A 23646-nucleotide genomic window follows, 5' to 3' on the forward strand; every position below is an offset into this window, starting at 1 on the left:
TTGAAATTAATTCTACAACTTACTACGTTTATTTATTGGTCTTTTAACTTTATAATTAATACAGATCTTACATGGCAGCATAGAAATATGATTATTTAATATAAATGTTAAACTCTTTTTATAATTTATTTTGGGTCTAGGTGAATTTTGAACTGAAGTGTGCATCTCTTTATATATATATATCATATAATAAATAAATAAAGATCTAGTGCTCTAATATAATTTTGTTTGTAGGTTAAAATTGAACAACATTGATGCACAAACAATCGTGACAAAGTTAGCAAATTTTCTTTTCTTTTGTGTTAAATAGATTGTTCTTGTACATATATTATATAAATCGTAATGAATTTTTATTCTATTTCGACATGTAGGTAAGGAAGATCTTTAATTGCGGAGCTTTCCTGTGTCAAACTATTTTCTTACTAGCTGCAGCTCACTCCACATCAGCTTCTGAAATTGTTGCATTTATCACAGTGGCCGTCGGATTTGGAGGCTTTGCCTGGGCTGGATTCAGGTGAGTAAGAAGAATTTTCAGGACAGGTTAAATGACTTAAGTTCTAAATAAACGGAATGATTTAATAACAGCGTTCTGTAACATAATGACAGCGCAATTTTCAGATAAAATAGAACACTTAATTAATTCAGAAGTGAGGAAATCACATTGAGGAAAAGCAGCTTTTTAACTGACCGTACGCTTAGTGTGAGTAGCAGTGAAGTGCAGTTAGACAGATTATACAGTCTAGATTAGATTAGACAGATTATACAGATTAGACAGATTATACAGATTAGACAAATTATACAGATTAGACAAATTATACAGATTAGACAGATTATACAGATTATACAGATTAGACAGACAGATTATGACAGATTAGACAGATTATACAGATACAGATTAGACAGATTATGACAGATTATACAGATTAGACAGATTATACAGATACAGATTAGACAGATTCAATACTTTAAAGCAGAGTTTCTCAACCTGGAGGTTGCGAAGATAAGCTGAAGATATAAATATAATTAGAATCTAATACCGGAAAATATTTGTAAATATTATTTTGAATATTGTTCTGTAGGCATATTTTTTATTTTTATACATACTGTTAAGAACAACAAAAAATAGGTCTACTAAACATTTTCAACTAGAGTTGTTTAAAAATCAATTTAAATGAAAGAGGTATGATATGAAACTAATGAGAACTGCATATTGAAATACCAGGAAAATACAAATGCAACAAAAACTGCATATTGAGATACAATTAAAATTGAACGCTAATGAGGTACCTAAGCATGGTATGATTTCACTAGTCCGGCAATGTCCGGTTCAGTTTTTATGATGCACATTATCGAATCATTTTTAACTGATAAGCGATTTCTTGTCTTTTATTTTAATGCTTATCACTTTCGCACGGCTACGATGTAGCAAATGGAATTAATACTTTTAAAGCAGCAGATACCAGACCAGGATATTCTTCTCTCCTCTTCAGCCAGAACTTGTCTAAGTCTTCGTTACAGAAAACCAGTTGCAAGGATTTGTCGGTTTTAATCCCTCGCTTTTAGGAAAGTTATTGTATTCACTATATACAAGAAATGGGCTCTACTATTATAGAAATAGATGGACATCGTGAGATCTCCGCAATAGGTATATTAAAAATCCCACACAAGCTTATTACAAACCAGAAATTATAAGGGGGTCGCTTGCAAAAGGATGTGATAGAATGGGGGGAGGTCGTGATAGGAATTAGGTTCAGAGCTACTGCTCTAGAGTATATATACCAATAGCTAAGTAAATGATCTTAATAGGTGTTCTGTGTTCTTTTAGTAATAGTGTTGGTTGGTGGGTTTAGGGTTTAGCGTTTCTTTCTGCAGCAAGGTTCTAGGAGACGTGAACCTACAGTTTAACGTGGTATCCAAACCAGATCAGCTCCCGCTGGGACCCGAACGCGAATCTACTGCGCCGAAGGCGCTTTACACTAACCATGTAGCCACGACAAAGCTCTTAGTAACATTGTTTCACTATAGTTAACTTATCTGTGTCTTCATGAACAATACTAGGGCAAAAAGATTAGAAGATTCATAAAGTTGACTGCATCATCTTAGAATCTAAGTAAATAAGAGGAGCATTCAAGGCATATTCGGCTTTTACTATCATTTACATAAAAAGAAACACGTTCGTGACGAGTCACTTACTGTTGTCAATGACAAATGTCCCCTATCATTGGTAAGTAGAGTGTATATCTCAAATCAATCAATAGCCGGTTTTTCAAAACTACTGAAACTGTGACCACATGTGAAGACCATGTGGTGAGATGAAGTTCCATTGGAAATGAAATGAAATCTTTTTGTCTAACGTCCCATGATTATGCCTGTTAGCTTAAGGGAGACGATGATTAAAGCAAGTGAATGATGATGTAAGACATGGTGGAATGAGAAAGTGGGAAGAAATGGGAAAAAATCTTTTGAGTTTTACGTCCCACGCTTATGCCGGTTAGGCTAAAGGAGACGGTGATGATGAGTAATGAATGAAAATGGTGGAATGAAGAAAGTGGGAGGAAACGGGAGAACCCCAAGAAAACCCATGCACACGGTGTTTGTCCACCACAAAGTTCACTTGGCGGGGGCTGGGATCGAACCCGGGACCCCAAACACCAGAGGTGAACGCTCTACCGCTGAGGCACCGCGGCCCCTAGGGAAGAAATGGAGTACCCTGAGAAAACCTACGAGCACGATGTTGTACATCTCTAACTTACTTAACCGGGGGTCGAACCAGGGACCCCACGCACCACGTGACGGGCTAACATGGCCGTAGATGCCGAAAGCCTAGAAACCTAATTCTTAATCCTAATTCAAATCCTAAAATTATAGCTTTGTGTTGAGTGCTTCTCTTATCGCTAGTATTTGACAGTTATTGAGGAGAAATACAATCTGAGATTGCAAAACCAACTATGTTCGTAATGTTGATTTGCTAGTAGTTGATCTTATTCAAAATAATGGAAAGTGTTTTTGATCCTATGATGAAGTACATAATGTATTGTATTTTTCAGCGTGAATCACTTAGACATTGCGCCTCAGTTCGCTAGTATTCTTATGGGCCTATCAAACACAATGGCTACCTTACCTGGAATGATCAGTCCTTTATTAACAGGTCATCTCGTGCAGCACAAAGTAAGATTTTTTTTCTATTCTGATTTTTCACTTTTATGCTTTGTGAATACAGGATTATCATAAATGATTGTTTCGATTTAGAACTATTGTCATATGTAATATACAAACGATGCGGAGACGGGATTTATATATATATATATATATATATATATCCGGTTGATATGACGCCTGCACTTGAAAATAATTCCAGAGAGAATTGGTATATTGTGTAGAATAATATATTAAACACGAGCGACAATTGGGGGTACAAGATAAGATTTTGAGTTTCGAACTTGATCGGTTTGCCCCTCATGAACATTTTTTGCAGAGTGTTTACTATAGTAACGAACCATCATTTCATATAGAGAAAATTCACTATGAAAATTTCCGAATTTCGGAAAGTCTTTCTAAATGGTTTCAAAAAAGTGTTCTCAAGTTTGTACATTTTATCAAATTTTTGAATTAACTTCAGGCGAAGGAATTTCTTCCTCTCTCTGAAACATTTGTTTGTCATAGCTTTATATATCAGCTACTGGCAATCCTACACCTGTTCCCAGTACGTATCTTCTTAAGGCAGACCATGATGCCCAGAAAGCAGTAAGATTCCTATAAATGCTTCTTAGCTCCTCTTTGCTTACAGAAAAACTTGGGCGATTCTTCTGATCAGCAAAAATTATACTCTAACTTGAAATTAGTTCCAACCCTTCCAACACTTCATCAGAAAGAAAGTTCTCAAAGGTATCTAGTATACCTTTCCCACATGGATAGTCTAACTCAGGGCGCAAAATTTCAAAGTCAGTCGCACTCGCCAATCCAAAAATAAAGGTCGCCAGTATCTGTCAACGTACAAGAGAAGGTCCCCCCCCCCCCCACGGCCTTTGGTTTGGCAAAGAAAGAGATTGCGTCAGGCCATAACATTTCAAAACCAATTAGATTCAGGATAATCAATTTTAAATTGGACAATTCATATACATATTTAAAAATGTCTTTTATCTTTCGATTTAGGGTGGGAATAGGAGGGGCGAATTACAACGTTGTGAAGACTTCTTTCCATGTCCGTTGTGAAAACTTCACATTTTGTATTTTCTCTCACTCAGTGACAATTATCTTCGTGCGAAACAAACTGCGCAGCCCTGTGAGTTTAGGCAGAAACTATTCCTACTGAACACTGATCGCCTGTTCTAAATTTCTAGTCGCCAATGGCGACCGGAAATTTTGCGCCCTGGTCTAATTTGCCATTTGTTTCAAAACTGGTATTCTTTACACATTGTATTGTGGTTAGCCTTTAATCTAGTTTGTGTTTACAACTGCAGTAGTTTCTGCTTATTTCTTCGACGAAGTTGGTTTTTCAGTATGATATTGTTTCCTTTTTTGAACCGACTTAAGGAAAAGGAGAATCTCAGTTTGACCTATATATGTCGGGTGTTCTAAAAATGGTGCCCACGAACAACAGAGCGCTATTCTTCAGGTCAAAATAAATCGAAAATGTTATATGATGATTTACCCGCCGTGGCCTCCTAATGGGCTAATGGGGACCCCCCCCCCAAAAAAAAATCACTCTGTGGCAACATCGTCTTTGAACCATTAGCATTGCTGTATAAACCCATCAAACAGTTAGATCAATTGTTACGATAATAGGTGGTGCTAGTGTCGACTTTAGCTGTCATCTGGGAAGAATCGATGGAATTATTTGATGAATTAATAGATCTTCTCTATGACTCTTTAACTACGACATTGCCACAGTACAATTCGATTCCTATAGGAGGGCCCGAAAGGTATACAATTATATATACTTTTTGCTATATTTTGACTTGTAGAGTAATGGTCTGTCATCCGCGGGCGCAAGTTTTAGAACACCCTATATATCCCTGCTTTAGTTAGACCCTTGACATAATACAACATAATGTTTTTTTTTTTTTTTTTTTTTTTTAAGTGAAATCTTCCAATTTAACGTCCAACCATTATGCCCGTTAGGTTAAGGGAGGCGATAATTAAAGCAAGTGAATGGTGATGGAAGAATTGGGGGAATGAGAATGTAAAAGGAAACGGGCGTATCCCGAGGAAACCCGCGGACTCTATGTGGTCCACCACAAACTAACTTGGTTGGGGATTGAACCAGGGACCCCACGCACCAGAGGTAAGCCCTCTGCCATAGAGGCGCCGTGTCTCCGTGTAATGTAATTGATTTCAAATATAAATAATAGTAATTATTAGTTGTGTACGTACAATATAAAAACTGAATTTATGATTGTGCTCTTTAGAAAATTGTCATAGAAATGAAAAGTAGGACGAAAATTCATAGAAATTTTAATATACGATCCATCTTTTTGAAATAAAAACAAGATAAAAATTCCAGTTGCAATTACATTATGCCAATGTTTCAAAAAAATGGAACGTTGCAGAAAATGTAACACTTATCCAAGATAAACGACACTGAAGATATTATATTTCACTCCTCTGTTGAACTATAAATGTTTATACTGACACAGAACCAATAAAATATATAACGCACAAAGAGTGAAAAGTGACCGACTGGACCGGGACTCGAACCTTGGGACTCCGGCATACCGTGCCGATGTGTTAATTACTACGCCACGCAGTACGCTTCTCAGAACAGCCAGCCACCCTCCCACTCTCGAGGTCGGTGCTCTCTATTCGGAGCACATGCGTTGTACCACAGAACCACTGCTATGTTTGAACAATCCCTGTGTGCGTATATTGAGCACCTATGACGGTTGTGATTTCATATAGACATTAATGAAAGATGAAACAACCGATTTTTTAAACATATCAGATACTTTGTACATATAAATTCTATAACCCACAAAGAGTGAAAAGGTGAATTCTGTGTTCGAATTCCGGTCCAGTAGGTCACTTTTTCACTCTTTGTGCGTTATAGGATTCACACCTACAGTGTACCTGATGTGTTAAAAAGATTGTTTCATCTTTTATTGATATGTATAATAAAACCCAGTTCCAAGTTCACGTTCTTCACTTGAAATGACAATTTCAAGAAGTAGTGGAAACATTTGGTACTAAATCAATTCTAAACCGTAAGAGCCTGACGGGCTAAAAAATACAAAATTTACCATTTTTCTTTTGCTTGTTTATTTATAAGTGAAAGAAGATAATGAAATGCAACTTACTACAATCATAGATAGTGTTATTCTACAACAAAAACTATGAACCTAAAGAATTTTCAGTGTTGCCAGAATAACAATTTCCCCAAAATCTAAATTAAGGCAGGGACTAGAGAAACGAACTAAACTGTATTTAATTACGTATCATGTTGTTTTGGTATCCTGTTAACTACTTTTTAAATAATAGTAATATTTAGTTTATAATAAACAATATTTATTTTATATTTAGGTTTTACATACAGTTATTAAAATTAAATAATAATGTTATTTAAATAGTAGTTCACAGGATATCAAAATAACATGATATGTAATCAAATGCAGTCTAGTTCGTTCCTCTACTCGCTGCCTTAACTTAGATTGTGGGGGAAATGTTATTCTAGCAACACGGAAATTTTTATGGATGACAACACTGAAAATTCTTCAAGTTCATATTTTCTATTGTAGAATAATATTATCAATGATTGTGGTAAGTTGCATTTCATTATCTCCTTTGACTTATAATAAACAAGCAAAAGGAAATAGAAAAAAATTGTATTACTTTTAGTATACAGGCTCTTAACAATGGTAACCAACTCTGGGCGCCAGCTCATTTAATTAAAATAATTATGAAGTAATATTCGAAATTAAATGATCCGGGGACCAACAAACCTCATAACAAGTGAAAATTTTCATCGTTGTCGGCCAAGGTAGCTAACAGCAGGAATACACTTCCTCGTTACTCACTCAAAAGCGCAGAAAAATCACATACAGGGAAAGTTAACAGCTAATGGCATGTGACTATTAACTAAGTGGATGATCAAAAACAACCGAATTAAAATTACAATATTTATTAGGCTGAGGGCCTCAATATTTAAATATACAATTTAAAAAGTATTTTATAGTGCGAAAATATTTAAAATATTCGTCCACTGTTCCTTCAATCTGTGATACTTATGATAGTTGTTCCGTCATGTAGCACGTGTTTTCCCCTTCTTCTTTCTTCAGTGGAAGTTCACTGCTTGCTCCTCTAACGCCGGATTCCAAGTTCCTGCCTGCTTCAGCCACCGTCAAGTTCGAAGTGGACGAATCTCTCCGCTGCTTGCCGAGTATAGGCCGCTTCGTAGGCTCGCCGACTGGACAACAGTGTTGCCAACTTTTGGAGTGACGTTCACCTGTAGAGTTTTGTGAGAGGGCATTACCACACAACTATGCTAAATAATTTTCCTTTGTATATCAACATCCAGTACTATCAACACAAAAATAATACATACACCAATTGTCATTAATCATGAAAATAAATAAAAAAAAAAATATATATATATAGACGCCCCTCCTCCCAAAAAAAGAAACAATGATAGAAAATAAAGTGCCATCCTCCGAGCTGTTACTTCTTCAGATTTCTCTATCGCAGGTTTCTTCTAATCTTGTATTCTTATTCCTATTGTTGTCTCTTTTCCCTTGAAATCCCATTCCAGTATTGGTCCTATTACTGCTTTTTTGTCGAAAGATTCAATATGATTGACAGTTACTAACAAACCAAACAGTCTTTGGTAATATTTTTATTTTCTTCAGTATTTCCACACATTAATTAGGAGACGTTCAGTTGTGAAAGCTAAATCCTGACATTTAGTCTGTCCATTAGTTTTCGTTAATAACTATTATGTAGGTATTTCTTACGAGGGCTGTCCAAAAAGTAATAGACGTTCTGAAATTAAAAAAAAAAAAAAGTAACAGAATGAACAAACCAAATTGTATTATATATATATTTGAAAGATATACTCTTAATCTATTTTTCCATATAATCGCCATGCAAATTAAGGCATTTATCATACCGTGGTACAAGTTTTTCAATACCATCGCGGTAGAAATCTACCGCCTGCGATTTCAACCACTGGCATGCAGGTCGGCGTCAGTATCAAAGCGTTGTGTAGCGAGTCATGTCTTCATCGCTGGGAAGATGTAGTAGTCGCTCGGCGCCAAATCTGGGCTGTATGGTGGGTGATCGAGCACCTCTCATCCAAAACCACTCAAGAGCTCTCGGGTACGCTTGGCCGTGTGTGGACGTGCGTTGTCGTGAAAAAACAATACCTTCGCGCTAAGTTTACCCCGGGACTTGTTTTGAATTTTCCAATCATAGAACGCACCTCAGAAGAGACGGGATTTTCTATTGCAGCGCACATTGTAACACGTCACAGAAAGCACAGTAAGAGCGTCACAGCCCACACGCTACCACAGCTGGATGCGTACTGAGTGTGGCAATATTCTGACACCAAGGTGGAAACTCTAGCCCTGCCCACTGCCGCGATAGGCCAAAACGTCTGGTACTTTGTGGACAGCCCTCTCGTATTTTGAGCCTTATATGCCTATATTGTGATTCCTGTGTTCTAATATCGTAATTTTAAATGACCAAAACTCAAAAATGATTAATATGGGAAAATACACTAAGAGATTTTTCTTTTCTTTTTTTAGTTTTATTAGAGTATTGACAAGCAATTTAAAAAAAAATGTTGAAGTATGAAAATCAGTGGGATGGACATATTGCTGCAGTAATTATCATTTTTCTTTTCAGAGCGCTGAGGAGTGGCAGGTAGTATTTTACATAGCAAGTGGTATATACATGGGCGGTGCAGTATTTTACGCCCTATTTGCTTCAGGGGAAAAGCAAAAATGGGCGGACATTCCAGACTCATACTCGTTATGTCAAGATAATCAGTCGAGAGCTTCGACAGAAGATATGCCTTTTGGTTCAGGCTCTTGCGAGTAGAGACATTGTTTATTGTAAACATGTCATCTTTTGTTCTTGGTAATTGTTTTTAAATAGTGTGATGTGTGTATGTTTTAATTGTTTCGTCTGTTGATATTTCAGAAGAAACATACTGCAAGATTGTTATTCATGAGAGACATAAGTGTCCTGTATAGGAGGTATGTTATGTTTTAGGAATTCCTGTTGCATTTATATATGTATGTATATATTTATATTGAATTTTTGTGTGTAAGTTAATTGTAGTATAACATGTTCGTGCTACTTTTGTACAGTCAGAAATAAGTTCTGATCCATTAATGAAAATAATTTCGAGTCTTATCCAAATAAGGCTTATCTGCTGATAACTGGGTATTCGGATATCCGGTTACTCGCTGTAAGCAACATTTTGTTCCGCTTTCAGCGAGATCATATACTTCTTGAAGAAATATGCTCTTTATTTTCTTCTCTAAACAATCTCAAATTGAGAATCACTTGTTGAACGGGAAAATGAGTGTTTGATGTAATACGTGTCGTGTGTCTATTGTGGGTGTAAAACTATATTTTATAAGCAGTACTTTATATATGTATTTTCAATATTTATATGGATTTTGTATATGATTGTACTTTGTAATTATATATTTAAATATGACCGTGGTGGTTATAAAATATATATCTTGAAATTTTGTTGGGAAAACTAAATTTGAAGCTTTAAAATATTGTGAGCTATATTTATATCTAATAAAGTAATTAATTATATGTGACAAATGTAACATTATCAACTAGTATTTAAGTAATATTATGCTAGTCGTAACCTTTGTCTATTATTGTTTGGACTTCAGAAAGTACTTAAACTTACGTGGTAAGTCTTTTCCAATATGATGTAAAGAAAGATTGCCTAATAGATAACACGTTTACAGTCGGCACCTTAAGTTCTACATTGTGACAACAATTTTTAGGATGTTTGTAGAGAGTTTCTTCAGAATTCATTTTTTTTTTTTCATTATTAATATAGGCTCATATACAGGGAGTATAATGTACTGCTTCTCCAAATTCTCAAATTTGAGCACACACTCACACACAAAAAAAAAAAAAAAAGAAAAAAAAAAGAAAGAAAGAAAGAAAGAAAGAAAAGAAAAATATTTAACCACTTCCGCTCATAATTGCCCGAAACGTTTGCCATTTTCAATGGAACTAGCTTAACCTGCTCTTTACACAGCGCATCATTCACATATGAGCATCAATCTCCTTGTCATTCCTCACACCATAAGTACATGACCCTTTACAAACACAAGTGAAATACGTCTTAAAATCGGCAAGGGGTACCATAAAGGGGAGATTTTTTTTCGATTATTTTTTCAATGTCTCCCACCGTTTGTAAGATTTGAGCCTACTTCCGGTTGGAGTTTCTAATCCATGTATGATCAGTGCTTGCTTTCTTCTTGCATTCAGTATGCAATAAGCAAATACATTACACACACAATTAATTATAATGTCAGCGATATATGATGTCCTTTGGGCAAAACACTCCAAACAATAAAGATTCATCTCTTAGACCGGAGAAATGGTTATCCTTCGTTTTTCATTATCATTTGACCATGAAACAAACGCCGCAAAGATATATTAATCACGCATACAAATGTGTGGTGTTGGAATGTGTAACTCGTAGGATATGATGCTTTGCTTTTTAAAATTTCATATTTTCCAGTGTGCCCCCGAGAAATGTAATAAAGAAGTAACAGCCATTTTTTAAACATTCAATTAGAACTGGACAATCTACGCAAAATTTGCAATCTATCAGTGAAAACGGCATCTTTCTAGAGCCTGTAGTTTCCGAGATCTCATTGTCGAAAGGATTGGCCACAAACATATAAATATCCTCAACTTATAGTTTAAAAGAACTCGGAAGATGGAAGCACAATTCACATGCATTGATTTTAGAGAAGGCTTATTAAAATACAAAGACTTTGAACAATAATTTTATGTCATAAATTTTATGAAAAAGATATAGTTAACTAATTTAGACTATTTAAAGTACAAATACTTAAAATGTTTGTCTCTGTTAAACGTAAAATCACACATAACCGTAAATGAAAGATTTGAAAGCCAAGGTTATAGGTTAAAAGCTCAGGCGCTTTTAATTAGAGATGGCCAGAACCGGTTCCTGGTGGAACCGGTTTTCGGGTCTGAACGGATCCGGTTCTAGAAGATCCGGTTCCAGAACCGTTTTTTCGGATCCAGGTTTGGAACCGGTTCTTCGGATCCAGATCTGGAACCGGTTCCCAAGATCCGGTTCTGGAACCGGGTTTTCGGATCCAGGTCTGGAACCGGTTCTGGAAACCAGATATCCAAGAACCGGTTCCTCGCGGAACCGGTTCCACTGGAACCGAAACTTTGTGACCATCCCTACGCTAAACCCGAGCTGCTGGCAGGCTGTGAACAGTGTGCTAGATGAAATGGTGGAAGCGACAGGCAGGCGCCCAGGAGGCGGCCGCTTGTCTCATTTGGCTAAATAAACAGGCAAACTGGCCAACTTATTTGGCTAAACAGTCACTGGTGGACCAAAATTTTTTTCTGGGGGCACAAGCGGGTCTGGGCGGAGAGGGCACAAGCGTATGGTCCTTTTTGCAGTGTTTTGAAGGTGAACTTTGTGCCTCCTTTACGGGTCTTTGGGGGCTTTCGGATCCAGGTCTGGAACCGGTTCCTAAGATCCGGTTCTGGAACCGGGTTTTCGGATCCAGGTCCAGAACCGCGGAACCGGAACTTTGTGGCCATCTCTACTTTTAATTGCTATTGTAGCATTTTAATAGATAGATAATGTACATGAACGATGCCGAAGTTCGACAAGAGCAAACCTTGATTACAACATAAAGAAAGTGCATATTTTTTTCTGATAATTTTTCAGCTTTTCAGGCAAATCAAGGTTATTTTTAAGTAAATAGATATCTTAAGAAAGAAAAATATATATATTGAACAGTTTGAAGTAAAATTAGTTCAAATTATTTTTTGAAATTATAAAATTAAACTACAATTCGAAATTTGAAAATTGATGCGCGAGTGAGCTCAAGTTTAAGCTGTATTACTGTTGTATTGACATTACTACTATGATGACAGTCATTCATAGGAAAGGTTGTATGTAAAGAAATAAAACACGCTAATAAACTTAGGTATACAGGTAGTATTTTATAAAATGTTCCTACAGTTAATGTAATTTTAATCACTGGACCTCTGTTGATGTGATGTAAATTAGTTTTTTCTCACCACCCTACTAGGAGTACATTTTTCTGAATACAATGCCGAGTAGTTTTGTAGTTCCGTGTATGATGATTTACGGTACTCGAAGGTTTATCGCCGCAAATTAAGATTTCTTTATTGTACTCTGTCGTATGAGTATTGCATTATTAGTTCGCACAACAAATATCTCTTAACCTATATTAATTTTAACTGAAAATATAAACCATTAGCAGTCGAGTATATCATTTGATTCTAATTTATATTGTGATCGTAGATTTTCCTCCAAATCGATACTTGCACTTTTAGGCCACAATCAGATCTTCGTTTATATGCTAAAAGTGACAGTAAATAATATCAAGTCATTCAGGAGATAGAGCAATTGTGTTACACCATAATTTTCGTTGTCACAAAAGGACTTTTGTTGTCGATTGTATTCAGGGCCGGCTTTAGGTATTGTAACACTGTAGGAGAAATATTTCGGCGTCTTCTATCCCTTCGGACCCTCTTTTACATAAACAAATAATATATTTTACGTAATCTGAACCTTAGTAAATCTGATTCCGATTTCGGTCAAGTATGCGGTGAAGCATACTAGCGTATATAATAGCTTTAATGTTTTTGCATTGCTTGTTAATAGTAGTGGTTTACCCGATTTTAAATGACAAACGTCGCACAGGAAAAAAAAAAAAAAAAAAAAAAAAAGCCTGCCGCGCTGCTTCTAAAATTTTCCGCCCTAGATAGCAGTTTAGTTCGCTTACATGAACGAATTGGTCCTGATTGTATTAATGCAGTTAACTTTCCAGTGAACAACATCTCTTAAACGCTTTGATAAAACAAATACACACACATTTCTATTTTAAAATTGTATTGTTTAAATACAAATATTAAATATTGTTCTTAGTTATTTGATTTCATTAATATTATTAATAGCAGACATGAAAATTAAGAAAAAAATTTTAAAACTTTAAATTATTACTTTTTTCGGAAATATTTTGTTTTCATGTTGTTATAAAATTCTGTCTGAGTAATACCATAATAAGCACATTAAATTTATTACTTTGTATTAGTATTTTGTTAATATATTTGTAGGATATATGCATATGGTTATGTTCGTATTGATCTGAGTTTAGCTCTTTACTCCATACTGTGACTTTATGTAGCATCTATACGGGTAATGGGTGAAAATTGTACCCTTCTTTCAGATAAATAATGAAAGCTTAATTGCGGAATATTGATTGACAAAATATAGATTACACTGGTAGTAAAAGGAAGGCGTGTAATGAATAATGAAGGCAATAGAGGTTATGTTCTTTTTAATTTACATCAAGTCCTATCATTTGAACATTAAAAAAAAAAAAAAAAAAAAAAGTTGTTAGGGCTCTGGTATTATATGGTTAGGAACATTAAACTTGACTCTTATTTTCTGTTTATATGGATGTTTTTATACAGAAAGAAGAGTAAATTTGGATAATAGTATTGCCATTCAAAGTTAAAAGTCTCTCAAGTATTTTAAATTACATTCGGACACGTGCAGAGAACTTAATCTACTATGAGAGAAATTACAATACGAGATATTAAGAAACCGGTCGCGTATAAATTATCGATTAACATTTATCTGCTTTCACTGGTCTCGGTGGTATACTTCCTATATGACGTCGACAAGAGAAAATAGGGAGTTTTGGAAATGTGAGTCGTATGGAAGGGGTAAAACCGTTTTCTTGAGTCGATAAAGTTCGAGACATAATATTCTAATTCTTCGTAATATAAATTCTTCATTATACACTGAATGCTCGATGAATTGCAACCACCTACCCAATATTTTGTTGGTCCACCTTTTGTTCAGAGGACAGTCTGGACACCGCGTGGCATGGATTCTAGTAATTGCTGATATGTTTCCACGGGGGATCTGACATCATATATTCTTGACGACATCCCACAATAAGCCCGATGTCGATGCAGGAGTCATGGTACGAAGAGCTCGTTCCACAACATCCCATAAATATTCTATAGGATTAAGATCCTGTGGGTTAGGGGGTCAATTCTCATATGCCGCATTTCGATGGAATGTTCCTTAAGCCAAGCAAGTTCAGTAGGTTGCATTGTAGGGTGTACGTGATTCTGTAACACCTGCAGGTACACAATGGATGTCTCACTGTGGGTCCATGCACACCAATGGTCCCAGTCAATGCCAAAAGAAGCATCCCCAAACCATACAACCGCCTCCACAGCCTGTACAGTACGCACTGTGCACGAGGGATCCATAGCTTCGTGCTGTTGGCGTCACATGCACATGCCTGTCCGAGAGGAGTAGCACAAATCGTGATTTATCAGAACAACACACTCTTTTCCAATCATCCACGGTTCAATTAGCGTGTTCCTGTGTCCAAGCGCGATGAAGTCATTGGTGACGGTGAGTCGTAAGGAGTGGGTCGTCTGCTGTGGAATTTCATGCTTGCTAGTGTACGCCGTATAGTTGCGTGGGATATAGGTGTTGTGCATCCTCCATTGTATTGGTCACGTAATTCCCGGACACTGATTGTTCGTTTGGCTGTCATGAGCTGTTCGACGTGACGTCCGCCCCATATTCTGAACTTCCGTACGCCGCTGCAATTCCGTCTCTTGGGGTCCGTTACCCCATTTTCTTCCCACTCCTTGTACACTTTCACTACACGGGAACGTGCGCATCCGACAAGTATCGCTGTGTGGGTTATTGACACACCTATTTCTCGGGTACCCACAATCATGCCCTATTGAAATGCGGATAAATCCTGCCCACCTTCGATTATATCAGTGTGTTGTTTGCCAACATATAGCCTCGAGTGTGTTCTTTCTCTACAATACTACCAGTCGAGGTGGTCATGTAGCCATCAAGGCTGCTGGCCACACTTTCTTGTGTTGAGGGGTGGTCGCAATTCAGTGAGCATTCAGTGTAAATAAGCAAACGCATTTTTTTTTTTTTTCAAAATTTAACCCCTAAGGGGATTTTTTTTTTAAAAAATCATTCCCTTACATGAATTCCATGTGGAGGTTATCCTTGCGTATATGTATTGCATGTATTACGTTTGAAAACTTATACTCTATTTTATTCGCATATGTTCAATTGAATATTTTAAAAAGATAAATGTGATGTTTCTAGTTGTTAACATAGTTAACATAAACATTATAGGGACTGAATCTCATATCATGAAGTCTGAAGTCTATTAAGTATTGTAAGAACTATTATAAGAAAAATTTGTTAGCGTATAAATTAGCTGGTTACCGATTTGCCTTTAATAAAACCTTAATTTTAAGTGTCTCCTAAATCTTGTACAGGTATTTGTAGAATGTACAGGTAACTATTACTTCTGTTGAAGTTGTACATTCCTTTCAAAACTTTTGAACCCTAAAGGAATGCGATGAGTGAGAAAAATGCATGAATTTATCAGTTTAACTGATTCAACACGTGAACATAATCAAAGGGAACAATTTATTAGAAAAAAAGTTGTCTGTCAAATTATGTGTTAATAAGTACATATTCCGTTCATATTATTTATTCTCTATATATTGTGCTTGAGTATTCTGTTTTCTATAATACGCGTCTTGGTCTGTGAACTTAATAAAGTTTATTATATATTGTGTTAGATGCGATTAGTGTATGCCCTATGCTTTTGTTCATTATGCTAATGGACACAATAAGAAGAGTGAATTATAACTAAGTGTGAAGAAATGTTAAGATACACGCGAAGTTGGCCTACCAGCCAAGACCACTTGGCTTAATCCAAATGCCAAGTTTTGTTTCTACATTGAAGGGCTGATTGAACTAAATAGCTTTAATGAGGTTACTGCGTATCTAACATAGAAAGTATGATACTCATTTATAAATACAAAAATTTTAAATTCAATTTAATTATTGTGAAAACTGAATCAAAAGGTTTTGAAACATCAATTAACTGAACAGTGAGATTTCCATTCTATGCATATTCATTTAAGTGACCATAACGGAAGAAATACGTAGAGAATACACAGTAATATTAAATTGTGACATTCAGATTTAAATAGTTTATTATTATATATGTAAATTTTGTGTTTACATGTTGATTGTTGAATGTTAAATGTTCGTTCCCATTTTGCAATCATATCACATATATAAATATACTATTTAATTAATCTGTGTACTATTAATTAATTGTGATTTCGAATTTGTCTTGTATGATATTCACCAGGTAAAGGATTTTCTTATAAATTACTAATCTCGTGTAGGTGGAATATTAAGATACTTTAGTTAACGGAATAAATAAAATATTACAAGAATATAATATGAACCTAATTTAAAAAGAGATCTTATTAAAGGCAGGAGTTTGTCTCATAGATTAGTTATCTTAATTATAAGAGCAGTGTAGCGTTATTGCATTGTTTATAGAAGGAATATCTTGGCCGTTTATCGCAAAAGATCTCCCAGTTGTGAAATCTTAAACTTCAACTATAACGCAACCAAATCGTATAGGACGGGGAGAATGTTTTTGATTTAATGATATATATTAGCGTTTTTATTAAGCAATATCACATCGCAATTTGCTACATAACACATGCGATGCATTTAAAAAGTTGCATAACGTGATAGTATGATGTGTGTATAGTTAAAATGTATTACTAAGATTTACTGTTGTTTTTTTCAAAAAAAGAAATTACTAGGAGTTATAAAGAGTACGATGAATGGAATTTTGTAGATCTGCTATTATAGTAAAAGTGTCTATCGTTGTCAAAATGTTGAAGAAAATTGATAAAATACTATGCAAGCTGAAATTTGTTCAACAGGTTGCTATTCAAAAATCAAAATGAAACAAATACGCTATTATATTTTCCACATGCTGGACAACGATCGTTGAATCTCATATTCTGTTTCTTTGTCCTGCACTCTTCTTCATTTAAACATACTACGATAAGACTTTTTCTTTCTTTCTCTTTAAATCAATTTAGTTTCGTCGTCTAAAATGTAATTTCAACTATCATTCCATTTCCGTAATAATTCGTTCTTCTTCGTATTTTCACTTCATTGCACGTTTCCTGATCTAATGCTGCTTGCAGCCTTGACTATCATTTTTTTTCCTAGTTGGACTTAACCAGGGTGTCTATCGGTCACGAAAGTCACGAATGTCACGAAATCAAAAAACGGTTATGAAAGTCAAGAAAAAGTCACGAAATCTAGCTTTTGGGTCACGATTTTTTTTTATCTGTACAAATAAGTACAGACTAGAAAATTTTGTTCTATAAAACATCAAATTCAGCACCAAAAATGTCTATGGTCGGCTGTAGACGCTACCAAATCGCTAGCAAAGCACGCTTCTATCATACGCACGAAAATTTGACCTAATTTACATCCAAATTTCCTCTTGAGAATGTTACTAAATTTTATGGTTTGGTAAAGAAAAGGTCACGAAAGAGTCACGAAATTTCATTTTGGAATTTTAGTAGACACCCTGTTAACGCTACTTATATAATGTCTACCATCATTCACGGCAGAAACATTGTAATCTAGTGATTATAACTTTGGACTCACGTCCGTGTGGTCTCGGGTTCAATTTCCGGACGGTGCTTCTCAATTTTCGGCGGCTAAACAGCGTAGTGAGGCAAACTAGGGGGGTCATGTGAATAAAAGATGTGCACGACTACTAGGTCTAGAAAGCTCCTGATAAGCCTGTTACAGACTGGGTGAAGCAGGGCGCTGAGGCGGGACGTAGTTCATCCGGTCTCTAACAGATAGCATTGGAGCGGCTCAGGCCCACAAAGGGCTGTCATGCCAAGTAATTTGGTTTGGTATCATTCATGGCAGATTTCTCATGTTATTTTTTTAATTTTTTCTTTTTTTTTAACCTGTCCTTATCTTTTTCTATAGCGAAGAGTGTGTAACTTTGCCGTGTTGATTATAGTAGGAGATCGTTATTTACAGTTTATATGGTTCAGCCACTATATCAGGATCAAACACTATGCATTTTTATTTGTTTGAAGTCAAACTATTTTTTTAAAAAAAAAAGTAAGATTGTTGCGCAAAAATATGTATATAAATTACATTAATTCATTCCTATTAAATGTTTTTGATTGTTGTGTAAATATAATGCAATGTGCAATAATACATAGTGAATTTTAGGTTTGGTACTGTAATATTTTGTAAAAAGCTTATTATCGTAGTACATTATATGATAATGATGTTGCCAGATAATTTATTTTAGTATTTGCGATCTTCTATTTATGTATGAAGTTGATTTTATAAACTGTTTGGTATCTGCGGATATTTTATAGTATTTTATTATGTTAATATATATATGTACAGGTATGTATGTATTCTTTTTTGTTTGTATTGAGTTTATGTACGAATTTAATGGACATTTTTACGTACAAAAATTTAAAACTTTTTTTTTTCCTGACCTTTATGAGTAATTAGAGAATACTGAGGGCGTGTTGTTCTTCGGTTATCCTGAACAGATTCAGTACTTTATCTCTTTTCTAGTATACAAGAAAATAAGTAGATAAAAAGATGTGTATTTATGAAAAAGCACTTTTTAATGTTTGTGCTTTGTTTATGTTTTGGTGTTCTTGTTTATGAAACTTAGTGTACATGGTCTCAGTATTTTCAGTGTGTATGTTATTCTGACTAGGTGCTGTTACATATCGTTAAAAATTATTTATTTGGGAAAATAAATCCTAAATTTTCAGTTTAATATTAAATGCGTTATTTTCTTTGAAGAAGAAAAAAGAAAAATGATGTACTTTTTTTTTTTATATATATATATAGAAATGTGATAATTCCGCATATCAAAATTTTCTAAATCTTTAATATAAATGTTTTAAATAAACTTGATAGGTACTCGTCTTGTATAAAGTCTTCTGCATTCACATATTCATTTATTGGTCCATGAGGTTGCATTAAAAATTGCATTAAAATGAGGTTGCATGTCATTTTCAAATATGTTGCAATATATAAATGATCACAATTTTAGTGAATAGATGTTCTCTCTTTAGTTTGCGGTACTTTCGAAACTAAAATGATAAGTGATTTATGTTTGGTACATGATGTTCAATAAATTTATTGATTAACTAAGTGGCGCCATAACCAGTAACAGGCTTCAGTAATGAGTTGGAACTTCGACTAGTTTAGATTATAGTACAGTGAAATTTCTGTTGATTCCGTGGAAAAGTGTTCTATTAATGTATAGAGGAGTAATTTTCCTACCATGGGAACTCCCTCGTGGCTAAGCGGTTACCCTACGTACCTTTGACGTCGGAGACTCGAGTTTGATTTCCGGTGGGAGCTCATGTGGTTCTGATTCCACGTTAAACTGTGGGTTTACGTCTCGTATACCCTCGCTGCTGAAAGGGACGCTAAACTCAAAATCAAATCAAATCAATTTCTTATCACGGCTATATATCTAAGTATGTTGTATTACTGTAAAATATTGATACGGCTAATATTTTCCTTTAAATGTATTCAGACGCTACTTGTTCTCGTTAGGAAACTGAAACAAAAAAAATCCATAGTCTATATCGCCTGATAGATTTGTAGAGAGTTCGCTTCCGACCATCAGATCTAGAATATCCCAGCACAAATCTCAGCACTTGATACTATCTCAAGAAAACAAGGATATTCCCTTTTGTTGCAAACACAATGTATAAAGTTGTTCAAATTGAGAAATTCCACTGTGCTTTGTATACCCTCTAGTAAATGTGCATATTCAATCCAAATATGTTGTTTTGTTAACGTACTGTTTTGAGTACAGTTTCTTTGATATAAAAATAACTAATTCCGTGGTAAATACGGAAAACTAAACTGAAACGAACAAATCCATTTCGAAGGTATTGATAGAAGAACTTATATGGGAGTGAGGAGGGGGTTGTGCATTTTTGCTTACAATCACGTAGGGTTCTTTTCTTTGCAAGACGAAGGAACAAAAGTGTGTGACAATATTATAGGAACAAATTTCTCACATCAAATTAAGAAAAAAGTTCATATGGCATCCTGGATCGGCATCGGCATCCTGTAACTACAAAACTATGCACTTCCGACCACAGGTTCATATAGACTTTGTTTTTTTTTTTTTTTTTTTTTACTTTGATGAGAGGAATCGATTCCCAAAATATTGTGACAAATTTTGTAACACCCTGTATATTATTTGAAGCATATACGAAAGTGAAGCTGCAAGGGTCCATAACATACTGAGTGGTTATATTAATTCTTACAATGACTGTTAGAAGTAAATTTTTTCTGATGAGTTTTTCAATATTGGAATAGATGGTCCAACTTCAGTATAGTTTCTCGTATCTTAAGGAGAAATGATCGATGTAAGGAAGAGAGAATAATTATCTAATCATAAATAATTAATATATTTAAAAAAAATTGAAAGGAAACAATTTTTAATAGCAACTGTATAAATTTAACAAAGTGAAACCACATTCAAAAATCGAATACAAGTGAATGCTAAGACTTGTTAGAGATAAAGGAGCCTTATACAGAGTCGTTTTGACATATGATTAGCGTCATACTAAAGGCCTGACTACTGCAGGAAACATATGTTAGTCGAAGTCTTTAGTATGGCACTAATCACACGTGAAAATAACTCTGCATAAGGCCCAATATGTTTTAAAATGTAACAAGTGTTTTTTTTTTCTTTGTTTCTTTTCAGTCGTAATTTACTGATTCAAATTCAGAGTTCTATTAAATGTGTTAATTGTTCTGTACAAGGAGATAATTATGCAATTGTATGGCTGAATATACAATGAGATTTGTATATCTATACTATGTTTAAAAAATGGAGATTTTGGATGTTCATGTTTTAAATTATATTTCTGATATTGGAAAAAAGACGTTGCAGAAACTCGTATTTTGTTTTATTTAACCTTGTTAAAACAGCAGTATCTGTAAACAGGGAACTTAAAAGAAAGAAAAAAAAAATCGCAAGAAACGAATTTATTTTAAAATAATAAGGAAAAGAATGATTAATTATTCTCGTAACTTGCGTAATGAGAATGTAATGCGTTCTATCAAGAACGTAACGCGTTCTGCAAAGGAAAGAAAAATTTTTAAAAAATAACGTGGAATGGAGTCTTCGTAAGAAACTGGTAGGAGGAGTGTTTAGTGAGGTGTCTGTCTATGTATGATTGAGTTGACCGCTGGGACAAGTCTTGTGGGCTCATTTCGTAATGACCTTCGCAAGATTAGAGAATCGTAACCCAATGTAAAGATTGGTTCGACAAAACTAATAACTGGTGTATTAAGTCCGATAAAGTTAACGCGTTTCTCATAGATAGAAAAAAAAAATCACAAAGAAATATCACTATCCGAGATCACAATACATTGTTTTCCAAAGTTAAAAATCCACTCAACGAGGTCATTAAGAAAGTAAACACTGCTCTCACAGAATCTTGGATCATTGACCAGACTATAGCTAAATTTCTTATAGTAGGACGCCCCATCATTACCGTTCATTTTGAGACTTTCAAGAATTTATAAAATAAACATTCTTTTCAGATTGATAATCTCAGGCTGAAATTCTTCTACTTACAGATTGATTAAGTAGATAACATTTTTCATTTCTGACAACATCACAAATTTCGAAAATTCCACCAAGAACAGTATAGAAGTCATTCCAGACATTAGGTCACTGGTTAATGTAGATGATTTACACTTAGCTTCGTTGGACGTAACAGATACGTTTAATTCAATATCGATCAATTTAGCCATAGTCTGGATTCAGAGGAAATAAGGTATCCGATCTTATCATCTACGAATTCACCAAACTCCTCAAATGCTGTCTTTACAATAGTTATTTCCAATTTGAAGAACATATCTAGAAGCCACCAAAAAAAAAAAAAAGTTTTGGAGCGGAATGGCACTAATTTTTTGAACATACACATTTACAGAAGCACAAATTTTGCACTTCGGTGTACAGAAAATAAATAGCTTTTTTGTTTGTTTGTTCACAACGTGATGACACGTTCGAAACCCATCAAAGCAAATATTTGGAAAAAATTCTTTCTAAACCATTACGGTATTCCACGGGAGAAACAGAACTTAATCAACACATCAAAATACCACTGTGTATTGCGAGCGATGACTATATTTTGAAATAAATAAAGTAAAAAGCTAGTACTCAACGCAAACCAAAGTATTCTTTTAAGTAGCGCTTTCGGAAATCATAGTTTCCATCATCAGCTTAAAACAGTTCGAAATGAATTTAAAGCATGTAAAAGAAATATGGATGGATGAAAAAGAATAAAAATAGGAAGCACAACTTCTTGACAAACAAAGATCAACACATGAAGTAGCGAAGAACATGTGCCATGATGCACACACTACGCACGCAAAGTTGGAACGATACTAGCGGCCTTTGGCTTTCTCTTGCTGTTTGAATCATTCGGATCGGTCGATTCTGTGAGCAGGGGTGAAAGTTTAAAATTGAACACATATAGATGGATCAACCTTCTGTATACATAGCAAAAATAATAATAATAATAAAAAAAAAGTGTTCTACTACTTAAGTCCTCAAATTCACCAAGTTTGAGGAGTGTTTTAAAATTGCTACTGAAATTAGTGTTCAGCCAAAAAGTAAATTGAGAGATAACCGTATTAGAGTTATAAACAGTGCTGCATTTAGAAGCTCGGCCCCCCTAGGCACTTTTGCTGTCGGCGCTGCTAAATAATTACGTGCTTCTCCACCCCTAACTTAAAAATGAAAATTAAATTATATTTAATTAATAATTTATTACAGTTAAATAGCACTCACTAGATGCTACAGCTACAATTACATAAAAAAAAAATAACAAATGGGAAATTTGTTCTGAATTATTTTTAGATCTCTTAGGCTATTACTTACAAGAAATGGATAAAAAGTAATGACACGACTGTTATAATTCACAAATGGCTGTATTAACGGTGAAAATATATGCTACATACCTTCAATGTACTCAACCCCCACGTCTCCAACCTCCTGCCGCACATATGGAAGGCGCCGTACTCAGTCGGCACTTTCTTCTCTGTTGATGTCTCGCAGTGACCGCCCTAGGGTATTGAGAATGGCTTGTCTGGTGTTGTATCGTTGTCCACAAAGTGGTTTCTTCATCTTGGCAAAAAGGTCGTAATCGCAGAGAGACATATCCGGCGAATACGGTGGATGTTACAGAATCTTCTATTGCTAGGCACGTAAAAGATTCGTCACAACATTGGGTGTGTGAGCGTGCATTGTCATGCAAGATAATGAGGGTCAGTACCAAAAGATCAAGGCGTTTTCTCCGGTGCGGGACGCAGATGGTGTTGCAAACAACTGCAGTAATATGGCGCATTCACAGTCTGCCCCTCTGATACAGTATGGTGCAGCATGGCGTCCAGAACGTTGGCGGTCTTCCACGTCCTCCTTGCCTTCACGAAACAATAACCAA

General features: G+C 35.1%; 1 protein-coding gene across 2 annotated transcripts in view; it reads left to right on the forward strand.

The window, feature by feature from the left end:
* LOC145686720 (vesicular glutamate transporter 2-like) overlaps positions 1-21088 on the forward strand; it is a 49156-nt gene extending 28068 nt beyond the window's left edge. For both annotated transcript variants that reach the window (XM_081760323.1, XM_081760324.1), the window contains exons 9-11: positions 372-514; positions 3048-3168; positions 8836-21088. In XM_081760323.1, the coding sequence (XP_081616449.1) occupies positions 372-514; positions 3048-3168; positions 8836-9030 (459 nt within the window). In that variant the 3' untranslated portion in view covers positions 9031-21088. The remainder of the gene's footprint in view (positions 1-371; positions 515-3047; positions 3169-8835) is intronic.
* Positions 21089-23646: the final 2558 nt, after the last annotated feature.

Source organism: Thermobia domestica, chromosome 5 (genome assembly GCF_964235325.1).
Source record: "Thermobia domestica chromosome 5, izTheDome1.hap1.1, whole genome shotgun sequence".
In the NCBI taxonomy this organism is placed as follows: domain Eukaryota; kingdom Metazoa; phylum Arthropoda; class Insecta; order Zygentoma; family Lepismatidae; genus Thermobia; species Thermobia domestica.